Source organism: Misgurnus anguillicaudatus, unplaced genomic scaffold (genome assembly GCF_027580225.2).
Source record: "Misgurnus anguillicaudatus unplaced genomic scaffold, ASM2758022v2 HiC_scaffold_41, whole genome shotgun sequence".
NCBI lineage: Eukaryota > Metazoa > Chordata > Actinopteri > Cypriniformes > Cobitidae > Misgurnus > Misgurnus anguillicaudatus.
Genome location: NW_027395291.1, coordinates 29967 through 57730, shown reverse-complemented (window position 1 = coordinate 57730; position 27764 = coordinate 29967). Strand labels below are relative to the sequence as shown.

At 37.2% G+C, this 27764-nt stretch overlaps 1 protein-coding gene across 2 annotated transcripts; it reads right to left on the bottom strand.

Annotated features, from left to right (window-relative positions):
• On the bottom strand, window positions 1-25941 carry LOC129450450 (vesicle-associated membrane protein-associated protein B). Of its 2 annotated transcripts, none has more exons than XM_055213227.2 (6): window positions 25671-25941; window positions 15233-15385; window positions 6575-6678; window positions 3879-3959; window positions 2565-2741; window positions 1-2180 (listed from the first exon to the last, which is right to left on the bottom strand). In XM_055213227.2, the coding sequence occupies exons 1-6, from the start codon at window positions 25726-25728 to the stop codon at window positions 2022-2024; spliced, it is 732 nt and encodes a 243-aa protein (XP_055069202.1). In that variant the 5' UTR covers window positions 25729-25941; the 3' UTR covers window positions 1-2021. The 2 variants fall into 2 exon arrangements, with proteins under 2 accessions (XP_055069202.1, XP_055069201.1); XM_055213226.2 differs by having other exon boundaries at window positions 1-2183; window positions 25671-25939.
• Window positions 25942-27764: the final 1823 nt, after the last annotated feature.

Below are 27764 nucleotides of genomic sequence, written 5' to 3'. Positions count from 1 at the left end.
TTTGGTCTGGGGCTTTATTGATTTAATTTATTAAGATGCTACATAGTCCAACAAAGTTGGGGTTTCTTTATATACCATTATAGACTACTTGACTAGGAATATCAACCTTAATGTTCATCCTAGACTCATTTATTTATTTATTTATTTATATACATACAAAACTGTCACCTTCATGTTTACATCACATATGAAGGTTTGGGGCGCTAGAAGTATTTTTATGAGCCAGCCGATTGGCTGACAAGCCCCCAAAGCCCTCCCCCTCAATGGCAATCGCATTCCTCTGTGAAATATACATCATAAACAGCAGTCCGAAACCACTATACCCTGAACATCTCCTTAAGTTACTTACAAAGCAAAATTTGTCAACATCGTAAGCTCCTCAGTTCTTAAAAATCTGCAATAAGATGATCTGAAAACAAAGCTTTTCAATGGGGAGGGGGAGAAACGTTAAATAAAAAGACACACCCCCACAACACCAAACTATGACGCAAATACATATCAGGTCACAAAATGGCCCCTTGAAGGAAGAGTCTGATGTGATGAAAATAAAAAGGTCATAGTGTTGAATGGGAAGATGACAATCTTTATAATGTAGTGCATAAACAGTTCTGTGCAATAAAAGCTTTATTTATAACTTAAATCGAAACATCCGAAAACGCAGAGGGCCGAGGAAAACGGTGCAGGAGTGTTTTAAAAGCCGTACGCTTGCGTGCGCGTTTCAGACCGCCGACAAGGCATATCGAAGCCATGCATTTGTCTGGAAATGAGTGTAGATTGGCACGGCTAGAATACAGGCGATGTAATACTCACAGAAGACCTCAAGGCCACGAGCGCTTTAGTTTGTTCGCTTTCCGAGGGTAACAGTGTTTACGGGCCGGATCAAGCGTGTACGAGAACGTCATAACATGACGAATTAGCAGCTGCGCGATCATAAAAGGATCAAAAGTTCAATCAGGTCTACGGGCAGCGAGATGGAAACTTGCGTGCGCTAGGCGGGCTCAGGAGACCTATGGAGCAGCTTAATAAAAGAAAATGTTGATTTTGCTCTCGACAGAGCCATGCATTCAAGCAGATATCCCCTCCCAAAAGAATAAAGACAAAGAAAGGTGAATCATCTATTTGATTTTGAATACAAGGAATTGGGAGCCATCAGCATTGTGCCTTACCAACATAAACAGCAGTTACTACAAAGAAATATATTTGAAATATTGAGCTTCACCAACACTTCCCCAGTAACAGCGGCTTTTAACAGTCGATTTCCATGCCGTCTATTTAAAAATGTCTAAAAATAACCATTAAGTTATCACTTGAAAGACAGTTTGTGGTGTAGTTTTGCCTTGAAAGCAGCACACTTACTGTATTTGCTTATAAGGATTGGTAGATCTGCGCAAGCCATTTTTATTTGCTAATCAGATCTAACGTATATATGTTTGATCGTAATACCTTTTGGTATTCAAGACATATGCATGAAACATCAACAAAACGCATGTTATGCTATGGGGAAGATAGTAGTTCATCATTTACTTGCTCTTGGAGATGCAAACTCATCAAAATATCTAGGCTATATACTGCTGGATGTTTTGGTATGCATAAATTAAAACACACATGTGACACTTTCCAAAGACTTAGAGCATTTCTATACAGATTACATTTGCGGACCTCCATAGGAAAAGTGATAAAACAACATTCACTCAATCACACATCTGGTGTTAGAAAATCCCCACGACACTTTTAGTGGTTAAAATCGGTGACGTTTGTTATCCATTTGAACTTGCATCAGAAATGGTACAGGAAGGAACGATTTCACAATTTCGAGCCAGGAGCCGTGTCGGATTATTTTTTTTTTACAATGCACATTACATGATGAAATTCCTTGATCGCTTTAAATTTTACACACCTCTCTAATCCAAAACTACCCAAATGATATGTCATTCGGATTAAACGAATTCTGCGTTGGTTACTTGTCTGTGTTGATTTCGATTCGTCCACGATGCATGCTTGTAGCACTCGCCTCTTGGATTTTACAAGGCCAACTTGCCTACGATGACGCCCACCACGAAAAACAGCACGATGAGAGCGATGATTCTGCTGCTGAGCCCCTCCTCTTTGACTCGGACGGCCGGGGAAGAGTGCTGAGAGGGCATTATTGTGCTCTTCCTCATCCGCAGGCCGTCGTCTTCCTGCTGGGGGTGGGAGAAAGCAAGATCACAGAGAGTTAGACTTTTGACCTTGTGCCCTTTTTAATAAACACACTTCTATCTATGATAATAAACACAATTTGATTTTCTACTGGAGCCATAATGCGTCCCAGCTGTAGGTTCATCTGCTTAGATGAGTAAGGCGGGTTATCTTCGATTCGGTCTCCAAATATGGTTACCGCCCTGAGGCCGCTATTGATTAAAACAAGTTCAAGGGCTGCTTCTGGTTTGTTTAATATAGCGAGAGGCACAAACATAATAGGTCGACCGTTACGGGTTCATCACATTTGTGCAAGTACTAAATAGCTACCATATAAGAAGTGACCAAAAAAACATTGTTAAACCACAAAACTAACACACACTTACCCTAATCTGTTTGTTCTCCTCTCGTAGTCGTTGAACCTCCGTCTGAAGCCTTTTGCACTCCTCCATGATCTTCTTCACCTCTCCATCATCCAAACTGGAGGCCATGGACTTCATAGACAACGTAGACGATTCAGATTTAGAAAGACTGGAGGAGATCTTATTGCTGTCCATGTCATGCTGCCACCACACAAAATGCACATATAAATTGAGATGAATTAAGAATAAGACAACATTTATGAATATAACTATAAGATTAAAAATCTCTAACAAACATAAACTAGTTTTCGGTCAGTTTGGGAGTGTTTTTAAGCAGTGGTGCATGTGGCTAGGGCTGTCACAATGATTAAATAATCGTCTCATCGCAATTGTTTGACCTCATCGCGATGATTTCAAATCACCGCAATGATTGCAAAACTCTCTAAAAAACAGAAGGGGGAGCTGTAGCGCCTAAATAAATGAAACTGTATTAGATGGCATTACTTAACTGACAGCGTAATGCGATACATTGCAAAACCATTCAATACAGTGGGAAAAAAAACAGCATTTAAAGAAATTTTAATACTTTTAAATATGTGTATTATGTGTATTAATATTCACTGCTAGGTAAATGTCGCAAAAGATTTAATTTAAATAATCACAACAATGTATGAAAATTATTTCATGAACAAACTAAATGGATGAGAATTAAATGCCATAGCAATAAAATAGTCAATTAATCCCCATAACTGGCAAAGCCCAAAAACAGGCAATTAATTGTCATAATTGTCACAATTTATTAGGCAATTAACCGTGAGCCAAATTTCATAATCGTGACAGCCCTACATGTGTCATTTTAAAGAGCTTTTTACATATGTGACCCTGGACCACAAAACCGTAAGTTGTTTGTAGCAAAAGCAGAATTTTTTTTTTAACATTTGTTTAAAATTATAGATTTTTCTTTTATGCCTAAAATCATTAGGATATTAAGTAAAGATCATGTTTCAAGATTTTTTGTAATTTTTCTACAACTTTTCTACAACTTTTTGCACAACTTTAAAGGTGATTTTTCCCAATATTTAATTTTTTGTATCCTCAGATTCCAGATTTTCAAATAGTTGTATCTCAGCCAAATATTGTCCTATCCTAACAAATTATACATTCAATGGAAAGCTGTTTTATTCAGCAGATGTAAATAAAAACGAATACATCTTAAACGATTTTATAAAAGGTAGTCATGCCTCACATCACTGTTTAAAGGTGTAAGGCAATCTGACAGCTGTAAAGCTCTTGTTTAAAGACATCACGACAAATAACCGAAGAAACGCATCCACTTACCGTTTTCTCATTTTCAGCGGGCATGTCAAAGACACATCGCAGCTTGGAGTCCATCAGATCCTCAGGCTTGGCTTCTTTCCACTGGATGAGAAGAATACATACAAATTTCACCTCTTACACAAGTTTACACAAAAAGAAGATTTGAGCTACGATTTAAAGGGAGAGTTCTTTCCAAAATGAAATTCTGTCATCATTTACTCACCCTGTATGAGTATTTGAAGAGTTTGGTTGCAAAACGCAATAAACGCCATTAAAAAAAATTGTTACTGCCAAAATCAGTATTGTATCAGGTCATCAATTTAAAAGTAAATTCTTTATTTTACGCAAAATCCGATCTCCGTCGGGTGTTTCATCTGTCATCTTTTCTCCCTTTTTCCCAAACTCTGCAGAATGCTATATATCGGCTTAACCAATCACAGCGCACCATTCCACGCATTGTAAACAATAATGGCAGCGCGTTGAATACACAAGGAATCCTAGTTTTCCTCATCTACTTTGTACTTCGTGATCAACAAACAAACAAAAACAAAATAGTAATTTTGATGGCATTGATAAACCTGTGGTGGTTTTCTGTAACGGGGAAGAAACCGAATCGAATAATTTACGTGAGATGCACTCGGGTGAAGGAAAAATGTCGGCTGTTGCTTGTTCTCCCGACAGCATCAAGCTTCTGTCATGCTAACACATTGACCGGGGATCTTATGAAAAACTTTCCATTATTTTACTTAGGGATGCACCGATATGGAAATTTTGGCCGATACGATAACCGATAACTCTTTATATTTGGGGGCCGATACCCGATATATAGGCGATAACTACTCATATTAATTTCACAATGAAAAACTCCTGGACATCTTGTTTTTGCGCTAGACTAGCATACTCTTCTTAAGCCCGCAACATGTGTCATCTTCGTGCTATGTCAAAGAAAGCACCAATCAAAACTCCACATGGCCAGCAATGAGCAAGTGAAGTGGTTCAACAAACCAAAATAATCCATAATTTATCGGCTTTCATATATCGGCCTAATTTTGCTATCAGACCGATAACCGATAATATTAAAAATAAGCAGTTATCGGCCGATAGCGATATGTCGGCTGATATATCGTGCATCCCTAATTTTACTCGAAGTCAACGAAAATCGAGCAGGACCAAAACATTTTACAGCTGATCGCTGTCAAAAAAGTTCAGCGCCGACGTCCCAAATATGACAGCAGCAATGACAGTGTTCTTAATATGACAAAGTAAGTTATTTGATTAATGCGATTAATGTTTTTTTATCAGTGTATACCACTAGTCAACTAAATGACTTTAACATGACAAAGATGAATGCACATTTATATATCAATTCAATAGATTTATAGCATTTTGATAAAAAAAAACTTGCCATGGATTTATTGCATTTTGCAGAAAAAAATAATCAGTTTTTATAATAAATCTTTGAAAATGAAATTATGTATTTTAATTTTTAATGTTATTATAACCTAAAGATGCATGTGAAAGTTTGTAACAGAAAATATTGGTCTTCATCTTCATCACGTTTTTAGAGAAATTAGTCAAAATGGATTTATTGCGTTTTGGAACCAAACTCTTCAATTTCTTCTGTTGAACTTCCATAGTAGGAAAAACAAATACTATGGAAGTCGATGAGTACTGGCAACAGTGTGCTTACCATCATTTAGTAAAATGTCTTCTTTTGTGTTCAACAGAATAAAAAACTCATACAGGTTTAGAACAACATGAGGGTGTTTTTGGGTAAACTATCCCTTTAAAACCTAGGCATTGCAGCAAAATTTGCAACTTAAAGTTTTATGTAAAAATAGACACTTTTTATTATTATAAGATACATCCTTTATAGACAAACAATCTGAAAATGCACTGCGACAAATTTTCATTCATAATAATGGCCAGGATTGACGCAAATTGCCGTTTACATAAGTAAATTAAGTACTAAAACTAGGCCTATTAAAAGTAAAAAGTCTGTACCCTAACATTTGTGTGTGAGGTATTTGTTTTTTTCAAGCAGGTAACTTATTTAACAGGCTAATAAGCAACCTCATGAAATCTTAAAACATCTATCGTCTCATATCAGATAGCAAGCAGCCTTAGAAATTAGCTGCGTATGTAGACAGTAGAAAACGAGGCTTATCAGTCTAATATCGTGTTTTGTAGACGGCTTTTGACAGTGAATAAATGGCTAAATCTCTGCTCTGTATTTTCTTTTCCCTTCCACTTTCTGACATTTTCATAACCTATTTATCATTACATTCACACTCCGTTCAGTAATCTGAGCAGATCTGTAGCACAGAGTTGCGAGCGAGAGATTTGAATCTTGCTCTTGGCCCCGTCGAACGCCGCTGGGGTTATCTGACATTTGTTTATATTACTTCAAACCCACAGCATTTGTTTCATACCTACTTGCTCGGTGCTGGAGGTTGTCATAATATTATCACTTACGCCATCTCTCACAATGTTAAATGGGAATTGTAACACTTTAAAACACGGTAACAGGATCTCTATGCAATGTTTTCGCCTATGTCTCCCCCTCTTTTTGTTAACTCCTTAAATGTTTAAAAAACACTATATTTGGACGTAATAGAAAGTGTTAACAAAACATCTGCACTGAGCACTAAAGTATAAACATCCAACCAGGTGGTACGGTAAGAATTACATTACTAAATAAAATTTACATTACTCACCACTCCCTCCGTGTCGGTCATATCGGGCGGGGCCAGCAAAGACTGAACCATGAACTTGTGTTTGCTTTTCTCGTTCGGATCATAATCGAACGGCTGCAACATCACTGTAAACACAAACAAATACGATAAAATCAATCGTACATTCATAGCAATCTGTCAGGACAGTGATAAGAAAAAGGAAATGTTGCGAGTAAGGTTCAAACTTTGCGCCAAGCCACGGTTCCAATATACAATTTATTTTTATTGTTAAATAATAGGGGGAAAAAATAAGTGTTCACTAAAGTCCTAATGTGATGACATGCTTGGAATAACAGCATTAATCTTTCATAGAAAAAAATTACATTACATTACTACATTAAACAAAGAGATTTATCCATTTCTTTCGTGTAATCCCACTACAAACGTTGTTGCTGATAAAATGTCAATGACCGCGCAAGAGTAATTTTTTCTCACAGTTTCCAAACAATGTTTTTCATGATAATAACACATTCAGCCTGTAACTCAAACCAGGTGTTAGTTGTGTGAGGAAGTTCAGGTCTGCAACCCCATCATCTCTATCCAAAGAAGGCCATGTTATTTGATGTCATTCCAATAAGCAAAAGCTAATTTCGAGCTGTTACCATGATTTACAATGATGACTTTCTTATGTCTGCCGTACGAGGCCCAAAAGTGAAAATCAGTATTGATGGGTGATTTCACCTCCCGTTGCCCTTTTAAAGACACAAAATTCTGATTCAAGGAGCCTTTTTGACATCGGGCCTGAACGTGTGCATGATTTTGGAAAACGGCTGCTAAGTTTCATTAAAAACAAATGATCATTTAATTTCAAAGGCTGAGAAGGTTTTCTCAGATGTGGCTAAAGGTGTGCGGCGAGTTGAAACGTCGCTTGTGTTTTGGGCGCCATCACGGCAATCAAGCGGCTTCAGAGTTTTAAACTAAAAACAGACGGCAGGAGTAGATTGGGAATGTCCTGTTTTGTCGGTTCCAACTACTTTTCAATGATTTGAATGAAAGGTTTTTCACTATCAGTAAGGAGTATCCGTTTGTGCAGCTTAGAGGAAGAGTTTTCAGACAAGCCTTTATTTGTGCAATTCCTATCGGTAATATGTGACAAGTGACGTGTACTGTGCAAATATTTTTGGCACAAAACTGCTGCTAACCTTGAACTGAGAGAAGAGGAAATCCAAGTATGTTTGTTCACATTTTTAAAAAGTTTCATAACATTTTTATGTGCTTCTGAAATTATGCTTAATAACTAAACAAATTTGTCAATTTTAATCATGCATATCAATATTTGCTGTGAAAACTTACCAAGTAAAGACAGATCAAGATAAAGGTAATATAATTAGTAGGGCTGGGAAAAGATTAATCGCGATTAATTGCATACAAAATAAAAAGTGATTTTTGGCATAATATATGAGTGTGTGCTGTGTGTATATATTATGTACATATAAATGCACACACATTCATGTATGTATTTAAGAAACATTTACATGTGTGTGTGTGTATATATATATATTTATTTATATTTTTATATATTCTATATAAATTTAAAAAAAATTATATATAAATAAAAAAACTGACATGAATATACACAATAATTACACACAGTACACACACATATATTATGCAAAAAATAACTTTTGATTTGTATGCGATTAATCGCAATTAATATTTCCCGGGCTGTCAAAAGATTAATCGCGATTAATCGCATACAAAAAAGTTTATGTTTGCATAATATATGTGTGTGTTTATTGTGTGTAATTACAAATATATGCAAACATGTAAAAGTTTCTTAAATACATATAATCATGTGTGTGTGTATTTATATATACAAAATAATTGCACACAGTGCACACATATTATGCAAAAAAATGATTCTGTATGCAATTCATCTCGATTAATCTTTTGACAGCCCTAAATATAATAGATATTATATAATTTGATTTGATATTGTAGCAGATGAATTCTCCTGAATACAGAGGAGACTAAGATGGTGGCGCTACGGAAGGTAGTTATTTTCGTTAATAAAGTTTTAAATATGGATATTTCTACAACAACACCGCGCGGATTACCCTCAGAAGACCTTTGCTTATCATCCTGGAGCCGTTTGGATTTATTTTGTGAAGGATGGACGCACTTTTTTTGGACTTGAAGGTCGTGGATGAATTGAACAGGCATCGCAAAGCTCTCTTTTATAAAGTATCTTGATAAAAACAGTGTGGAGGATTATTACGGTGGGACTGAATCTCTTCAGAAATTCGAAAGCAACCGCGTTTGGCATGACCTCTTTCTTTTGCACAGATTTTTACAAGTTATTTGCACAGGCTGTTCTTGTTTTTTTTTATGTACACATTAAAAGAAAGCCGTTTTAATCACAGCTTCAACATCGTCTTAAAACTTGCAATGTCCAAAATGCAACACCTGACAGTGGACAAAACTACAAAAAAAATTCCTATGCAAACTAACCGGATCCCCTGAGATAAACGTTAACAACTTCATTAATTACGAAAAGTGACTAAAATCTACAAGCCTAAATAGAGGGAAAAAATGTGAGGAAATCCAGACAGCCCCCGTGGTTTGGAAACACGTACTTGACCTGCCGAGTTCCAAAGCAAATGTTCAGATTCAGGGTCAGGTTTAAAGTAAAATCAAGTCGCAATATGATATTATCATGACATGATAATAACAGTTAACCATAATAATACCGTATTAATCTTGGATTTTAGTGAAGTCTCCCCAAAATTTGATGTGAACAGCAGTTAAGGAAATACTCTGGAATTTTGTTGAAAACTGCAGAAAATCATTTCCACGTCCTCAGTTTGTAAAAATGTACACAACTAGGCAAGAACATCGGAAGCAGTGAAAATATTACGGTTGCATAATGCAACTATTCATAAAGCACTGTTTACAAGGAGCAAATTCCACCCAACCAAAAGTTCATCCTCCTGGTCTGGAAAAGTAATCTCATCTGAAAAGTAGGGCTGTGCAAAAATATCGATACAGCTTACTATCATGATACATTTTTCCACGATAGTGTATCAATATTTCAATCCCTACTATCCATTTTTTTTATCCCCCTATGTGAGTCAAACAGAAAATTTAAAAACACCTGCAGCTTTCAAAGCTGACGTGTGGAAGCACTTTGGCTTTAAAAAAAGTTTTTAAAAAAATCAGATTTTTTTGTATAGTATCGTATCATGTATTGTGATATGTATTGTATCGTGAGGCCCTTGCCAATACCCAGCCCTACTCAAAAGGAGAGTCTAGAGAACTGCGTGTGTGAATAATAGTTGCTTGCCTGTGTAAAATGTACCAGCATCACACTGAGTGTTTAAGAGCACACCCTAAAGCTAAAAGTATAGTCCCATATTTGTGCATACGCAAGGGTCTGCGTACAGTGCGTGCGACGTAAATTTCAACATCAGAGTAGTTCGCACACACTTGTACGCACACCGCACTTGCTGACGCTAGCAGATGAAAATAAACACAAATGCACGCTTTGGCGGAATTGCAAAGATGGACGTTACATCGAGGAAGTGTTAAAATAAAGGTACCTCAAATCGATTTTTTACGTCTGGCATTGATGCATCGGATCGTTAGAAATAATATTGATGTATCGTTACACCCCTAATATTTACGTATACGCAAGTGTCCGCGTACAGCGCGTGTGACGTAAATTTCATCATCAGAGTAGTTCTCGCACACTGTACGTGCACCGCCGGAAATTTGCAACTGCGCAAACTTTGCGTTCACACCAGATGCGGAAGAGGTAGCAAAAACGCGATATTCGCAGGTAGTTGGACGCTTGAACATTTTGAGTTTACTCACTCAATTCACGTGTGAAAATCCATTCGAGACATTCACACGTAAATTCGTGTAATGGGAGGGGCTTATATAGCTCAAATTGAGTAAAATTACCAGACTATTCAACCTCCACACTCACTTGCTTCCAAACAAGATCCTTTTAATTCCTGTAAAAGTACAAAGATGTCTCGTATAGCGATTGCCCTCCATTGTTGTTTTGTCAGGGTTTATACAGAAATCCTTGAGTTAAATTTACTACTTTTTACTACCTTTTTTACTACCTTCAGTATATTTTTTAAAACCATCACGACACTGAATTGCAAGTGTTCATCAGCGACCTTTCTATTATTTACACAGATTTTGACATATATAACATACAAAAAATAATTAAAGTGAAAAAAATTCTTTTGACTGAAATATTTTTCAGGCCAAGTCATATTCCTTTACCTAACACTTTATGTAGGCGAGACCAATAGCATTTTAAGAGGAGATTTTTTTGCCATAAATTCCATATTGAAGTCTCATGTGGCATATAGCTAGCTGTAGTTTGCAGGGCATTTCAGATTAAGGCGAAACAGCTAAATAACTCACTATACTGTATAAAAAGAAAACATGAATATCACCACCTTTAATGAATCTTTTATTAATTATTTATTAATTGTAAATGTATTTATTTTAGCATTTACTAATAATTTTTTAATCAAAGTTGAAACTGTTACCATTAGTGAATGCACCATGAACCACCGGCAATTACTGTAATGACATAAACAAGAATTAATTAATGATTATATACTCTATATTTTTCATTGTTTGTTTATGTTATATAATGCATTTACTAATGTGAACAAATACAACTTTTTCATATCATATTATTCAGTACACATAAACAAATAATCCAGGGTCTGTTCTGTTCACACAACAGCTTACAGTCACAGCTCTAATACAGTAAGGTTATGTGTATGAATATAAACCCTGAACGAGTAACTCGAGTCAAACGCGTGTAGAATTCGCACAGGATGTCTGTAACCATAGTGACAGTTGTAAATTGAATGACTGTACTTTATCAACAAATTATTATGTTACAATAGAGGCAGCGCTGATGTGCTAGTTTGTGCGCAATGTTTCTGCTGTTTACTTTCTCTTAAGACCTAAATGGTCGTGTTTATATGAGGATATTTGCAAAGACGGGATTTTTGAGGCATATGTGTTATTTAAGGCCAATAAAGCGGCAAAAATACGTACAACACAAGCTCAATGAGAAACGAATGCGCGGCTAGCGTGCTCCTCTGACACAGAAACAGCGGACGCACTGTTGTTTGTGTTTGAATGGCTTAAAATCACTTGTTTTTAAACTGCTGTGCTTAAATATATGTACAAATGTTACGTTTTTGTGACCACACGCAAATGCAACTGCAAGAACCGACAGGTGGATGACATCAAAGTCGCGCGAGAGCATTTCGGAAGCAGTCTCCTCTTATGATTCCTCGTCAATCGCTCTCAAGGGATTTGGATGTCATATGCCTTTTGGTTGTTGTGGCGCCACATGAAGTTTACCCACGAGTTAAACAAACCCGTTGTACCAGCCACTGGCTATATCAGCATAGCATTAAAAAGCGTGCCGCGGATGATCAGTAACGTGAGAAATCATTTACCCCCAAAATACAGGACCCCTTACGTTAGTCATACTGTGCAAAGACACGCAATTACCTGTTTGGTTTTCTTAGCCCACGAACTGAAAGGCTTGCCAATCTTCATCATTTCGCTAAGCCTTTTACACCTTTATCGATCTTCAAAACATCGGAGCCTTCCTGCATTATAAGTTTGACCATGCTAGCTGAAATAAACTTTTACCTCAAATAAAAGTGTGATACAGTCAGAAAACCCGGAGTGGATCCGGTCCGTAGTGATTACAGAACGCTTACTGCGGAGAGGGGAACATGATTTGGCTCCACTCCAGGCTTTGATCACATCCCAGAGACGAAAGATCTTTGATTATTTGCCCAGATATGCGGGTGATTTGAACTAATTTCCAGGCATCATAACATTACAAAAGGCAATCGAAAATTTACTACCTCGTCAGATGACGTTTACTACTTTTTACTACTTTTTACTGGCCTTAATTTGGCATAATTTAATTTACTACCTTTTACTACCTTTTACAACCCCGCGGAAACCCTGTTTGTTTTTCTGCTTCCGCTCACTTCCTGTAATCACGTCACTGCTAGAGCAAGCTCCTGATTGGTTAACGCGGCGCGAAGATCCTCCAAAGTTCAGATTTTTCAACTTTTGCGGATCACGCGTGAACGCTCAATTCGCTCGGAATGCGCCATTCCCACTTACTGCGCCGCAGGATGCCTATTTGCATTGCTTTAACATGTAAATCACTCGTGCTTGCCGCCTCTTCCGCATCTGGTGTGAACGCACAATTAGTCACTTCCGTGTTAGCTTCATCAGAGATCGGAAGGTTGACCCTCGATTTTGTCGCAATGCGCATGCGTTGAACGTCTGCTTACACGTACGAGTCAAATAAACTATGCTTTGCAAGGCTGTGCGCTTGACCATGCACATACATTCGCGTACACGTAAAAAAACACGTAAAGTTTTTATGATATTCTGGTGGCTAGATATTACTCGGGTACCTCCTTTAATCTAAATTTCCTCTATTTTACCATCTGCAGGTGAAAATCTTATATTAATTTTTTTTAAAGAAAAATAATAGCACACTCTTCCTCCAAAATTAGCACGTTTTCAAGTATTCTTTTCTGTTTTTTTATATTCTTACATTGTAAGATTATAGTTATACATCAAATTTGAATAGTCCGGGTCAGGGACTCATAAACTAGAAAGCGCTACTAATAATAAACATTTCCTGTTGAATAATTCATGCTAGTGCTTTAGCACAGATACGAGCTTTACATTTCTGCTTTTAACTCACTTTGGAATGATTGAATCGTAGACGTCCATGGTAAGGGCATTACCGGAATTACTGTTTTGTTAGAGATGACAGAGCAGACAGTCCTTAAGCCAGAACATACCCAGCTGTAAGTTGTTGCTTTTGAACTGTATACAGACAACTTCACAACCCTGAACCACAGTGATGTGCGAGATGGGTGGAAACATGGACATTGCCTCATAGGCCTGGATGAACGTCAAAACCCCATTAAGTAAAATCTGTGATGTATCCACATCAACAAACACGCCAGGGACCAAAATTCAAAAAAAAAAACAGGCATGTCATTCATTTTAAATACTGAAAAGCAGAGTGAGTGAAAGCTATTGTGCATATTGACAAGCACCAGGCTATTCACCATGGAGAAAAATCTCAAAATATTGGACTAAACACGAAATAATGACCGCAATTTACGAACGTCATTGGGATTCCAAGAAGCTTTGCGATTTCAAAATAGCAGAGTTATTAAGGAAACTCTCAGAGGTCTGAGAGACCAACAACTGTTGCTATAAAAATATCTCGAGGCTACGTAAAAGCTTCCATCATACACGAACGTCCCTTGTGTAAATAAAACTACAAAAAAATACTTTCTTCTGTTCCAGTTCGTAAGAACTTCCCATAAGTGATACATTTGTAATTCCTCAAAGTGTGTAAACACCATACAACATTGCTATTCGGTAGTAAACTGGTTTAACCAAAGGTAAACGATTGGGGCAGATTTTAGCATTAACAAATGAGTCCTGAAGCTCAGCTGAAAGACCACTGCATTAGCAAAAGGTTATAGGTTTGATTCTCAGTAAATACACATACTGATAAAAAATAAATCACAAATCGCTTCGTTTAAAAGCGTCTGCACCATGCATAAACGTAAATTAGTCTTGTATTTGGGATTTAAAGGGATAGTTCAACCAAAAATGAAAATAATGTCATTAATGACCCTCATGTCATTCCAAACTCATAAGACCTCCGTTGATCTTCGGAACACAGTTTTAGATGTTTTGTATTTAGTCCGAGAGCTTGTTGACCCTTCATTGAAAATCTAAGTACGGTATACTGTCCATGTCCAGAAAGGTAATAAAAACATCATCAAAGTAGTCCATGTGACGTCAGTTAGAATGCGTTGAAGCATCGGAAATACATTTTGGTCCAAAAATAACAAAAATTACGACTTTATTCAGCATTGTCTTCTCTTCCGCGTGCGTCTGTTGTGAAGCGCATGCGCGAGATGACGTATGACGCGGCTGACGTGTTATCTGGTGCGCCCCAGCTGTTTTTTTTGTTCACCCAGGCTTCGTTTACAGTCTGAGGAAGACGCACGCTGTAAGTTTGAAAAAAAAACTTCGCAAACATTTCTGAGTATAACACGCCATCACTGCAGTTACGTGACTTTAGTCTCGGGCATGCGCTTCACAACAGACGCGGAAGAGAAGACAATGCTGAATAAAGTCGTCATTTTTGTTATTTTTGGAGCAAAATGTATTTTCGATGCTTCAACACATTCTAACTGACCCACTGATGTCACATGGACTACTTTGATGATGTTTTTATTACCTTTCTGGACATGGACAGTATATCGTACCTAGATTTTCAATGAAGGGTCAACAAGCTCTCGGACTAAATATAAAACATCTTGTTGGAACGACATGAGGGTGAGTCATTAATGCCATTATTTTCATTTTTCTTTAAAGCCCTTATCTATAAGATCTGTCTGTTTTTTATCAATCAAAGCATCCCAAAATGGTAATTTGACATAAAACAATAAAAGACAAACAGAGATGGCCTCTCAAATCTGAACTGTCCTATAACTGAATATTCATATTAGCAACTGGTATTGAAAATCTGAAACATAAGTTCAAAAAAATATTTGCAATAACATCAAAAAGAAAAATGAGGCGAGTTACCCGAGACATTGATCGAAGTTCCAGCATCAATCACTCCGCTGTTTGGCCGCACGCAGTATCGGCGCGGTGCAGTCGTCTTCACTTTAAAGCACACATTTCTGTCTGTGGGATTAGCAAGCTTGAGGGTGGTGGTCACCACATCTGTAAATGGACCTATAACAGAGAGAAAGAGACGTTGACATGAGATTTAGGTAAACAACCAACACAGATAGATTTTCTTGACTGGATTTTTTAACCGCTAACCCTAAAGATGTGAAAAAGTAACATTGATGCTCCATTGTTTCCCTTTCTAAATGTAGTCCTCGCTTCAGCAGATTTGAAATAAATAAGCCGAAAGCAAAGCACCCCAACTCTACTTCACAATCTATGCAAAAAGATGAGAACATCCATAAAATCGAAACGATCCTAATAGGCAAAAACAACCCACACTGATCATAAGCAATTACAGAATGCAGACTAGTTTACGGTCTTTAAACCAATTTCACACCACCTAGACTAAATGACTCGACACAAATCAAATCAGTGGCACATTACAAAGAGTGATGCATCACGATCCAAAAAACACAGAGCGGTTTCTCAAGCATGACATTCATTAAACGCTCCAACAGGAATAATGGAGGTTTTCAGGAAGATGGAATAATCCAAGTTTGTTCTGTCACAGGCCGATGCTAATCGCTCTGTGTCACACCATCAGACAATTAAAACGTTTGTGGTGATAAACAAAGCGTGTGGATCTGAAAACAATACAGGAAGACCAGGGCAACAGACAATACAGATGGAAACCTGGAATTGCGGTACATAAAAGTGACGTTTTTTGTCCCCACATGGATTTAAAGACAAGATGTCTACTACATACTTTCCCGATACACATTCCTGGTCAAAATTTGATTTATTAATTGGTGCATGATATTACAACTTTTCTGATGATGTCACCAAGGCCGCTTTAGTTTCAACCAATAAGTGCCTGTAGGCCTATTGCGATAATGACTATATCGACTTATTATCGAGCGATAGGTAACAAACGTCGGTAGGGGTGATAAATTACCATAGTGTTTACATGTGATTGTTTGCAAAAAATAAATATCATTAGCATTTTAGACGATCACGATCGCCTCTGTTAGTGCTTTAGGAAGGAACGCAATTCAAAACGCAATCTCTACATTATTTTTTCGCATCAAAATCTGAAGTATCTCACATGATGTTGACTTTGAATCAGTGTTCAACATTTTCAATCAATAAGCTGAAGATCAAAACACTGATGTGTTGTAACAGTTGGAAACATGTTTTCTCTGTAAAAATAAACAAACCAATTGTATAATACTATACATATGTTTGAGCAACACTATAAAGCTTGAAGTCCAAAGTTAGCTGTGGGTAAACTGATTTTTTCAGAGTAAATGGGTAACATATGGTTCGACGCTATATATTAAACGTTTTGAATTATGGTACATTATTTTGATTCGTGTTGAAGTGATCCAAGCTCAAACAGAAACAACCGATTCATTTCTGAAATAATGTGGGTAGGTCGAAAGGTGTTTTGTGCCTTTAATATTTCATATATGCAGTATCAACTAAATAGTGCTGATGAAATTTTAGTCTATTTAGTCTATAACCAATAATCCATATAATCTGAAATTACTCAATTTACTACAAAGACAAACTTTTTTTTTTCACAATCACTTGCACTGATAATAAAGTCCAGAAAAATGGTCGATTTTATACCATGTTAACTTAACACATCAACCACATTACGTTTTTTTGCCATCTCAAACATCTCAGCTTTTGTGATGGGCATCAAGTATGCAACACCTCATCAGGGTTCATGCAATTAAACTGGTTAAATTATTGAAAGGGTGCGACACATGAAACGCATTGTAAGCCTTATGTTGTTTGAGCCATTATGTCGCTTACATTGCGGAAGTAAAGACGCAAAACGAAAGCCCTTTAAGCCCCTGACAGAGAGATAAAGAGGGCCAATAATTGACCATAGTGGTAAAAAGGACTTCCTATGCAACCGACATAAGTGCACAGAGCAAATGATGCAATAAAAGGTGATCGACGTTATTGCAAAGCATGTGTCATGCACAAAGATATTCTTTTTTTCTGTATTATTTTTATTATGTAACAACAACATCATAAAAAAGAAACAACAATCACTGATCTACACTAAGGGCCTAAAAAAACAAAACAAATAGAGGCATTTACTGTAATGCTTAGATATGCATACATTTAAATCAATGTCACAGTTCAGGTTGATATTAAGGAACGTTCTAGAATATTTTGCAGATGTAAAACACTGTACATATTTCCGAGAATGGTACTAGTACGATGAAAATATGATGCGTGCCCTCTGTACAGCTCGAAAATACCCGACGAATCCGTCTGCAGTGCTCATCTGTACGGAGAGACACTTGGCATCCATGCATGCAGATGTCTTTCCAGCTATGTATTTCAACATCTGTCTTTCATTTACACCCTGTTTTATAGTCCTAAAACATATTTATTACAGGAATGTTTCATGATCATTATAATAATTCAGTTGTCCAAGGTCTGAACCGATGAGCACTTATGTAATTTTTCCACGTAGATCAAGGAGACGTCGCCGTATTTTGACAGCTTTACCTCATTACAACCGTTCAGATCACAGAGGGATCAAAAAGCCTTTTATACTTCCCATATGTGATCATCACATATAATTGTTGAAAAATATGCACCTATTATTGGCTAGTCTTACTTCCTGAATGCCTCAGACTTGCCTCGGCTACAGACGTTTTAACTATGAAATGGCATGGCCAGGGCGGTCGGGTTAATGTTACCTGAAAGCATTAGGGAAGTATCATTGAATTGCATTGTGGGGGCGGAGTTTGAGGGTGGGAGGCGTGGTATAACAGTCGGATTCAGCAGGACAGGTCAACGGCATAAATGCTTAAAAGAAATGATGTAACCTTAATAAGGAGCAACGCATCTTGCCATAATCTATCTTTATGAGGTGAAAGTAAAATTTTACAATCTTAAACACAGCCAAGCCCAGTACTAAAAAAAATTGTAGTACCTCATTCATAAAATATAAGCTCAAACCAGGCTTTGGACTACTTCCAACAACCATGCAGTGGATTCCAGATCTCTTCAGCTTTGTTATAAGCTATTATTATAAAACAGCCTGCATATGATGCACCTGGATCTGGTGTAATGCACAACATGGATCTGGATTGTATAAACATAATGATGATTAAAGCTTTAAATTTAATTCACAATTCAATCGGAGTTTGTGGATGTTGGCTTAGTCTTGGTAGCAGAAAGCAGCTCCATTAGTGATATACCATCATCCATTGTGCAGTAGCACTAACTGCTTTCGGACATTAGATGAAGAAAATTGGACATTACTGTTTCAAATGTTTTCTATATTTGATTATAGAATATAGACATAACAGTAAGGGTTTTGTTCCAATAGCTAAACCTGGCTTTATGAACAAAAGTACAAGTGATACTCGCCTTAGTGAAATGGTAGCCTGGTCCAACCAGACTCTCGTACATCCATTTCATTTGTACAGAGAGTCTGGCCACGCTCCATTGCAAAGCGTTACTTCCGTTAAGGAGTGTCCTCTGTTGAAGTTTAAAACTATTGGATCTGCCCAGAGTCACTCTGAATTAGGGCTGGGTTTCGATTCAAATTTCAAGAATCGATTCGATTCCGATTCTCAAGATCTTGAATCGATTATCATTGTTCGATTCGATTCGATTCGATTCGATCCGATCCGATCTGATCCGATCTTCGAGATTTAGATAAGTGTTTTTGAAAAAAGCCCAAAATGGTGCCAGATAGGGGTGCATGGAATGACCAAAAATCTATTCCATGAGTCATTTTATCAGTTTATTTCATGGTATACATGTTTTTCAGTTTTTTGGATTATAAAAATGTGCAGTTATTTGCCACTCACTATAGCTTTTAACTGCTCACCACAGTTTTAAAATATGGACAATTTAAAGTTAATAATGTTAAAGTGGAAATGCCCAGAGGATAACAACAGATTAAGTCTTGATAGACAGAATCTTGTTTTTAATTGAGTTATTAATATTATAGACTATTGAAGCTATAGTATGCATTGTATTTTGTATTTATGCATACATTACATTAAAAATAGGCAGTATGTAAAATGAACAGGTATAAATTTATGCACAAACCTACAGACAGGATAAATACCTGTATATGAGAGACGGACCTCTATATAGATATTATGATGGGTGCTGATGTGATGAAGTCTGTTTTAAGGTCTTGACGCTCTTTACTTGCGTCTCTTTCTCGTCTTTCTGAACAAAGATGTTTGTACTATAAGCAAATTAGGCGTCAAACTACATCGGTCCAGCAGCGCACGTGTCACTGATATAAACGCGAGTTTTGTCTTAGCTTGCTTAAAGTTCAGAAACCTTTACAACTATTAGCATTATTTGTAAGAAGAACTCTTTATTTGGCGACCCGTTGCGCGCGCCTCAAGAGACCTCTGCCCGTCAGAGACCGGCTGCATGAGCACAGAGGGGGAGACAGAGAGAGAGTTTCGCTGGAGACCCGCGGTGGATTCACTGCATGGCGCTTATTATAAAAATTACACAAATAACTCGTTCATTTGTTATGAGTGGATTATTTTACATGTAGATCGCAGCTTAGAGCGTTTCTAGAGTTTTCAAAACAACCGCTTGCTTAACGTTCCTGACCGCTATGTTCGTTGTTTTAATGTCCTTCCACCTCGCGCGCATGCGTGAATTCAATGACGCGGCAAGTTTAAGTTATTAATTATTAAATCGATTCTCTGAGTTACGGATCGATCTTTAGAAATTAACATGAGAATCGATTCAGAATCGGTGAATCGATTTTTTCAACACAGCCCTACTCTGAATCTGCCATAACCAATCGCTAACGTTTGGTCGTGACGTATATCATGCACCGAAACGGGCCAGAAACAACAAGTAAGAATAATCAGACAAACAAAACTTGGTCCTGCAGATTTTTGCAGCAAAAACACGCGCTACTCGGCTCAAATGCGTCTTCGTCCAAGTTGAAAATATACAACAAGCGAAAAATTCTAATGACACGAAGTTAAATCCCGCGAGTAACGCAGTGCTCCGCGTTTGGTGTGTACATAACGTAAATGTTAGCATATAGCATTAATTAGCATATAGCGCTAACTCAGCAGTCACAACTTTGTTTTTAGTATTGTAACAACATTGTACTAAATGTAATGTGTAATTTAATGTTACACACAACTGTAATTTCACAGTTGGTGTTATGGTAAGATTGGCCTTTTGTTAGTGGACTTTTGCATGCGCAAGGTTTATAAAAAAGAGGAGGAAACAATAGTGTTTGAGGCTCACAATATGTCATTACCAAGACATAGATAGTAGAGTAAGACATAGATAATAAGAGCTCTGTACATGGTAAATACAATTTTACATTCTGCGGCACCTTTAACAGTAAAACGGCACAAAATAGTATTGCTCAAGATTTTACCAAACAAGAAAAACAGGCAACAAGAAACAGGCAATACATATTAATAAATTAACGCCAAAAAAAGTTCAGCTATTGGTATGGATGCACCAAAAAGAAAAATTCTTGGTTGAAGTCGAAAATAATAAAACACTCATTTGAGGCCGAACATGTTTTTTATTTTCCCAATTACTTTGCCAATTTTTTCACCACTGCGTAAGTTTCATTTTCAGAATGTGCTTTTACTTTATTTATTTCACATTATTTAACAATGACAATTTTTTTTAACATAGCAGGAAACATTTGTACCTTCTGTGAAATGTATTTTGTCTGTTTTGCTATTTTCGTCTGAACAATTTTGGTTGCAGTACATTCGGTGCATCCATAGCTTTTGGTAAGTCAGGAAAGGGCTAGACATACGGTCGACACTATGGTCTGACTTTCAAAAAAAATCATAGTACGGAGTTGAAAAGGTATGTGTTGTATATTTAAGTCCTGGAGAGCATTAATTCTGCAAAACATCTTTAGTTACATATAGCTTGTAACATAAGACAGGATTTATACGTTACAAGCAAGTAATTTGACCACAAAATAACTGAAATACATTAGGAGAACTGAAAGAAACCCAGTGTTATTTGGCACAGAATATAACATTTAGAGCCAACAGTTTATCTAATGTCCCATCACAGTATGCTGGTGTCCACATATCAAGCCCTGTCCCATAAAACAGCTTTTATTAAAACTAGGGCCGGGACTTTAACGCGTTAATTAAGATTAATTAATTACACAAAAAATAACGCGTTAAACATTTTAACGCATTTTAATCGCACTTATTAATAGAGTCATTCGTAAATGCTGCAGACCCTGTTTTAGTTCGAGAACTCCGGGGTTGTGATGCAGTGTAAATAAAAGTAGACGGAACCTAAACGAACAGCTGATTTTAACGTGACAACGCATCAATTTCAAAGTAAAAATAATTTATTCTGGTAAATGGAGGTTTGCAACGGAGGTTTTGCCCAATAAACATCTACCAACAAACTACAGATTATTTAAACATGTATCCTAATGTCTGTTATATGTTAATGTTTGAGTATTGTTGGGTTTAAATATTGTTGTAATGTTGTTTTGTTTCAATTTAATTAGTTTATTACGAGTTTAATTTAAGTTTTGTTTGCTACTTTAAAACGAATTTCGTTTCAAATAATTTGTCTCGTAATTATAAACAATGTTTTGTTGTTAGGTTTTGTGCATATAAATTAAAAAGAACATTAAAAGCAACACCGTGCATCTCATTGATGCATATGCTACCGAATGACAAAACATGCCGTGAGTAGCCTATATCACTTACTTTTCAAAAAATCAGCCTGGCAGTGCCCAGAAGTTAAATTTACACGCGCATTTAGAGCATACTGTAGCAGCACGTTTGATTTGCGGTGTGCTTAAGACTTTTAAAAATCAACTTCATATTAATTTTAATAGGCTACTTTGACGGAGGACACGCACAGAGAACAGCGATGGCAGGTAAAGGAAAAAAGTTAAACGAATAGAGTCAGTTTGTAAGAACATTTTTAAATTGACTATAAGATCATCAATATGAACTCTGAACAATGAACTATTATAAACATAACAGCAAGAAAAGCTGAAGAGGAACTCGCAACATTAAAGCAATAAGCATTTATGTAGGCTAAAGCTATATATCACCTTTTATTTTTCCGCGCACATAGGTACCAGAACACAGACAGTCAAAACCTGAGAAGTCCCGAACCCTGCAATATTAAACAAACTACTTTAAGAAATGCGGGCCAGGAAGCGGGTCGGGTATAATATATATATTTTTTTTCTTTGCGGTCCGAGTTGCGGGCGGGTTGTTTATACATTGACCCGCGCATCACTGGTAAGCGTTGATAAGAGCATGGTTGTGTGTAAGATATGCAACAAGGAATTCACATATCACCGAAGTATAATCTCAATGCAAAACATACAGCAGCTAGCGTGGACATTAGCCCGAGTCCGGGTACAACGACTTGGTTGAACAAAAATAAACAATATTTTGTTAAGCTTATGTATTCAGTCATTATTCATAAAAATCCATGTAAAAATACTTCTTAATGTTCTCAGGTCAAATATTTATATGAGATTAAAATGCGATTAATTTAGATTAATTAATTACAAAGCCTCTAATTAATTAGATTAATTTTTTTAATCGAGTCCCGGCCCTAATTAAAACACATCTTGGTTTGCTAAACAATGAACCATACACTGTGAACCATAGACAAAAGCCAATACAATTAATAACAGACAACAAAGAGTAACCAGGTTTGAGATGAATCACATTACAAACTTTGATATGAGGAAGTTGGTGGAAAAACTATCAAGAAGAAAGGACTCAACATTATAGGTAGTGATAAGATTAGAAGGTTGCGATATGTCTATTAAACTTTATCTTTCAAAAGGTTAAAAGTTGAAATTGCATTATATGTGATCCCTATAGAAGCATCCAGTATATAATCACCTGTATTGGCCTATACATTACTTCAAATCAAATTCTCTATGGGGTAAATGAAAAGGACTTGCATCAAAAACACAGCTGCTGCTGCTGCAGTCTACAACTGTTGTGATTGTCTCTACAGTCGACACAAAAGACTTCAAGCATCAAGGACCATGGCTTAGGAATACTATTACAAGTGCTAAATAAAACTCTCATTAGTGTCTACAACTTTGAAAGTGAGAGATGGTATGCTGACATGCTTCACACTAACCAACTAAATAGCAGCCAAGCCCTCCAAAACAGGCAAGTATTTTGACAATACAGTAGGAACACCAAAAGGCATTAAGTGTCATTTGGCACCAAAATAAACATGCTAGAATGCCAAATGCATGTTTAAAATGTCCTTTAACAAGCTGCTGGTGTGGCCATAAATAGGGCTGTCACAATGATTAAATAATCGTCTCATCGCGATTGTTTGACCTCATCGTAATGATTTCAGATCACCGCAATGATTGCACATCTCTCTTAAAACACAAGGGGGAGCTGCAGCGCCTGTACAAATGAGACAGTATCAGATTACTTTTAAATATGTGTTATGTGTAATTAATATTAACAGGTAAACCTTGCAAAAGATTTAATTTAAATAATCACAACTAGTAAAAGTATTTCATAAACAAAGAAAAAAAATTATGCCAGCAAATTAATAATCGTCATAATCGCCAAAGCCCTAAAACAGGCAATTAATCGCCATAATCGACACAATTTATTAGGCAATTAACCGTCAGCCAAATTTCATAAGCGTGACAGCACTAGCCATAAACAAGCATTACACAAAAAAAGTGTCCTATATTTATGAACACCTACTTCGTTTGCTTAACAATAAACAGAGGTTTATGACATCATAAACACCAATAGTAAAAATTGCAAATAAATAAATAAATAAAAACTAATATTGGGCTTGTTTTTATGGATGCATAACGATTAATCGCGATTAATCTATTGCAGAATAAAAGTTTTTGTTTACATCATATATGTTTGTCAACTGTGTATAATAACTTTGTATAGATAAATACACACACGTGCACCTACATATAAGAAATGTTTACATGTGTATATACATTTGTATATTTATGTATAATTTATAATATATATAAATATATCTTTATAATATATATACATAATTATTATTCACAGTTCAAACACATGAGATGTAAACAAAAACTTTTATTCTGCAATAAATTAATTGCGTTTAATCGTTATGCATCCCTAATTTTGATTATGTTGCTTCTCAGGACTCCAACTTTTTTACACCCGTTTTTCAATTTTATCGGCAACTTTTACATAAAAATAAATAATCACATATATAAACATGATAAATCTCTTAAGTCATTGAAAGTAATCGTCTAAACTATACCTTGAATCTTAACCTGAAGTAAAACCTTGCAAAAACTGTATAAAATAACTTGATTACTTGATTTAATCTGTCAACTCTTTTACCATGGTTTGGTTTAGTAAAGAACTGAAAACTGACAAGTGGATGTTTGTGAAATATCAGAACTGACATCTCCTATAGTTATATGGGCTAGTCATGTCAAATAAACTGTAAACCTATCAACCCTGTTACCATGATTAGTAAACAACTGATAATTGACAGCTGGATGTTTCTAGAAATATCAGTGAGTTATGTAGTATTAGGGCCTAGTCATGGCAAATTAAACTGTAAACTTGTCAGCCCTTTTACCATGACTTGGACATATGGATGTTTCTGAAATATCAGCAATAAATCATCTTTCGAAGAGGATCCAGAATTGTTAGTTATAGGGGGCTTAGGTCAAATTAACCTGTAAACCTGTCAACCATGTCACAAGCACAACCAGACACTGACAGCCTCAGTCCCGATTCGCTTTCATTATACAGGACAACACAGTCAAATGGGTCTGAAACGACCTGAGTGGGAATGAATGGTGGTTTATGGGTGGAATGAATGGTGGTTTATGGGTGAACTAACTAATCATTTAAGTGTCAACAACCGTGCTGCTTGTAACTTAACGTATTACATAAAAAACCACCAGTAGTGTTCCTGACTAAAAACCAAGTATCAAGTTAAGATGAAATGCTAAATACAAACCGAATTAGCAGTCATGTTGACCAGCCCATCAAGCGCAGCCTGCACGTCAAGGCCAAAACCAGGTTAGCTCGAGCTATCGTGCTAGTCAGTCATTCTCTCGCTAATTCTTGTGCAGATCTCTATGGCGACCGATTTTTCCGCCCTGTTCTTTCGCGCGAAGGGCATTTGATGTCATTTAAACGAGAGGTTTATTGAAGTATCCCACTTAAATGGTCATTATGAGGACCGAGGCCTCGTAATAAACGCCATGTCACCTCCCGCTTCCACTACGGCAACAAAAAACCCGATTCCTTCGTTCGCTCGATGTCTCAGCAGTTTGACCGTGACCGTGTCACTCACTCACCTCGAAATCTCAGCTCGTGCTGCGGTTCCAAAAGCAGGACCTGCTCCGGCCTCGCCATTTCCCACCGTGCTTTAAACGCGAAGTGCTGCTGACGCGGACGTCCGCTCGGGCTGACGGCAACGGGCTCGAGGGCTGAAGCTGTCGCGGAGGAATTCTGTTACATTTATTGAAATAAAAACTCCACGAGGCGGTGGAAATAGCCACGGCGTTACCCGATCCACCCGACTGTTGTGATGCAGCAGGAAGAGACTGTGTCAGAGAAGGGGAGAGAGAGAGAGAGAGAGGTGTGTTCGACTTCATGCGACGCTGCGCACATCAATCTGACTATGACGTCAAGTACCGCGAGAGCTATTTAAAAGCTCTACTCTAGAGTGGCTCTCGCGGTACTGAGATGTCATACGCGCATCAGTCTTCGCAGCGTTGCACAAAGTCGAACACACCTAGCGAGAGAGAGAAAAGAGAGAGGGGCTATCCGTGACGTCACTGCCCCTGCAGTGAGTAGACCACTCTGTAGTGAAAAAATTGGGTTATCTTAAAGTAGAAATGAAACATTATATTGTAAATAATAATTGGTTTAAAAATAGTAAAGCAAAATACCTCTCAGTGAAGCTTTTAGGTTATTTGAATGATGAAAGAAATGCTAGGTTCTTCTGAAGCACCGTAATTCTTAAGAGTGTAAGGTACAGTAATATGCAACCTAGGCATGTGACCTGACAGGTGCTGGCATGATTCTCTGCTTTGTATTCTATTAATTAGCAGCTAATGAAAGATAATACACCACAAACATTTGCTATTGCAACAGCTATTACAACAAAATATAAATATAGAAGAATGTTTATTATAGCTGAACCCTTAGGGGCGGTTTCCTGGACAGGGATAAGACTAGTCCTAGACTAAAATAAATGCAAGAGCTGTCCAAACTGAACACAACTTGCACTGACATATCTTAAAATACATCAGTGCCCTTGTTTTCCCTCAAAATGCACACAATTAATGTTTTTATTAAGGCATGTTTGTTCAAACGAGTAATTTTCCTAATTAAACCAAGGCCTAGTTCTGGCTTATGCTAATCCCTGTTCGGGAAACCACCCCTCTTTATAACTCCTAACAGAGTCTGCAAAAATGGTCCATAGCTCTCAGTGGGGTGGTACCCTTTCAAAACGTACACCTTTGCCCATAAAGAGTTCATATTAGTACCTCAAATGTACTATACATATTATAACCAAACATACATATATCTATACGTTATATATCTATTTATAAATAGGTGGATCTTTTATAAGGGTACTGCCCCAGTGACAGGTTGGAACCATTTTGACCATTTTTTCTGTGTGCCTTAGTATGCTCAGGTAGGCCGTTGCATTTTAACGATGCCCAATTGGCACTAAGGGGCCTGAAGTGTGCCAAGAAAACATCCCCCACACCATTACACCACCACCACCAGCCTGCACAGTGGTAACAAGGGATGATGGATCCATGTTTTCATTCTGTTTATGCCAAATTCTGACTCTACCATCTGAATGTCTCACCCATCAGACCAGGCAACATTTTTTCCAGTCTTAAGCTGTCCAATTTTAGGGAGCTCGTGCAAATTGTAGCCTCTTTTTCCAATTTGTAGTGGAGATAAGTGGTACCCGCTGGAGTCTTCTGCCGTTGTAGCCCATCCGCCTCAAGGTTGTGCGTGTTGTGGCTTCACAAATGCTTTGCTGCATACCTCGGTTGTAACGAGTGGTTATTTCAGTCAAAGTTGCTCTTCTATCAGCTTGAATCAGGCGGCCCATTCTCCTCTGACCTCTAGCACCAACAAGGCATTTTCGCCCACAGTACTGGATGTTTTTTCCCTTTTCACACAATTCTTCGTAAACCCTAGAAATGGTTGTGCGTGAAAATCCCAGTAACTGAGCAGATTGTGAAATACTCAGACGGGCCTGTCTGGCACCAACAACCATGCCATGATAAAAATAGCTTAAAACAGCTCTTTCCCATTCGGACATTCAGACAAAATGTCCAAAATTATTTATTCTCTTTCTCAATACTCAATGGCGAAGCCTTTACTTTCCTCAGTGGCGGCCGGCGACTTCTCTTCCAAAAGGT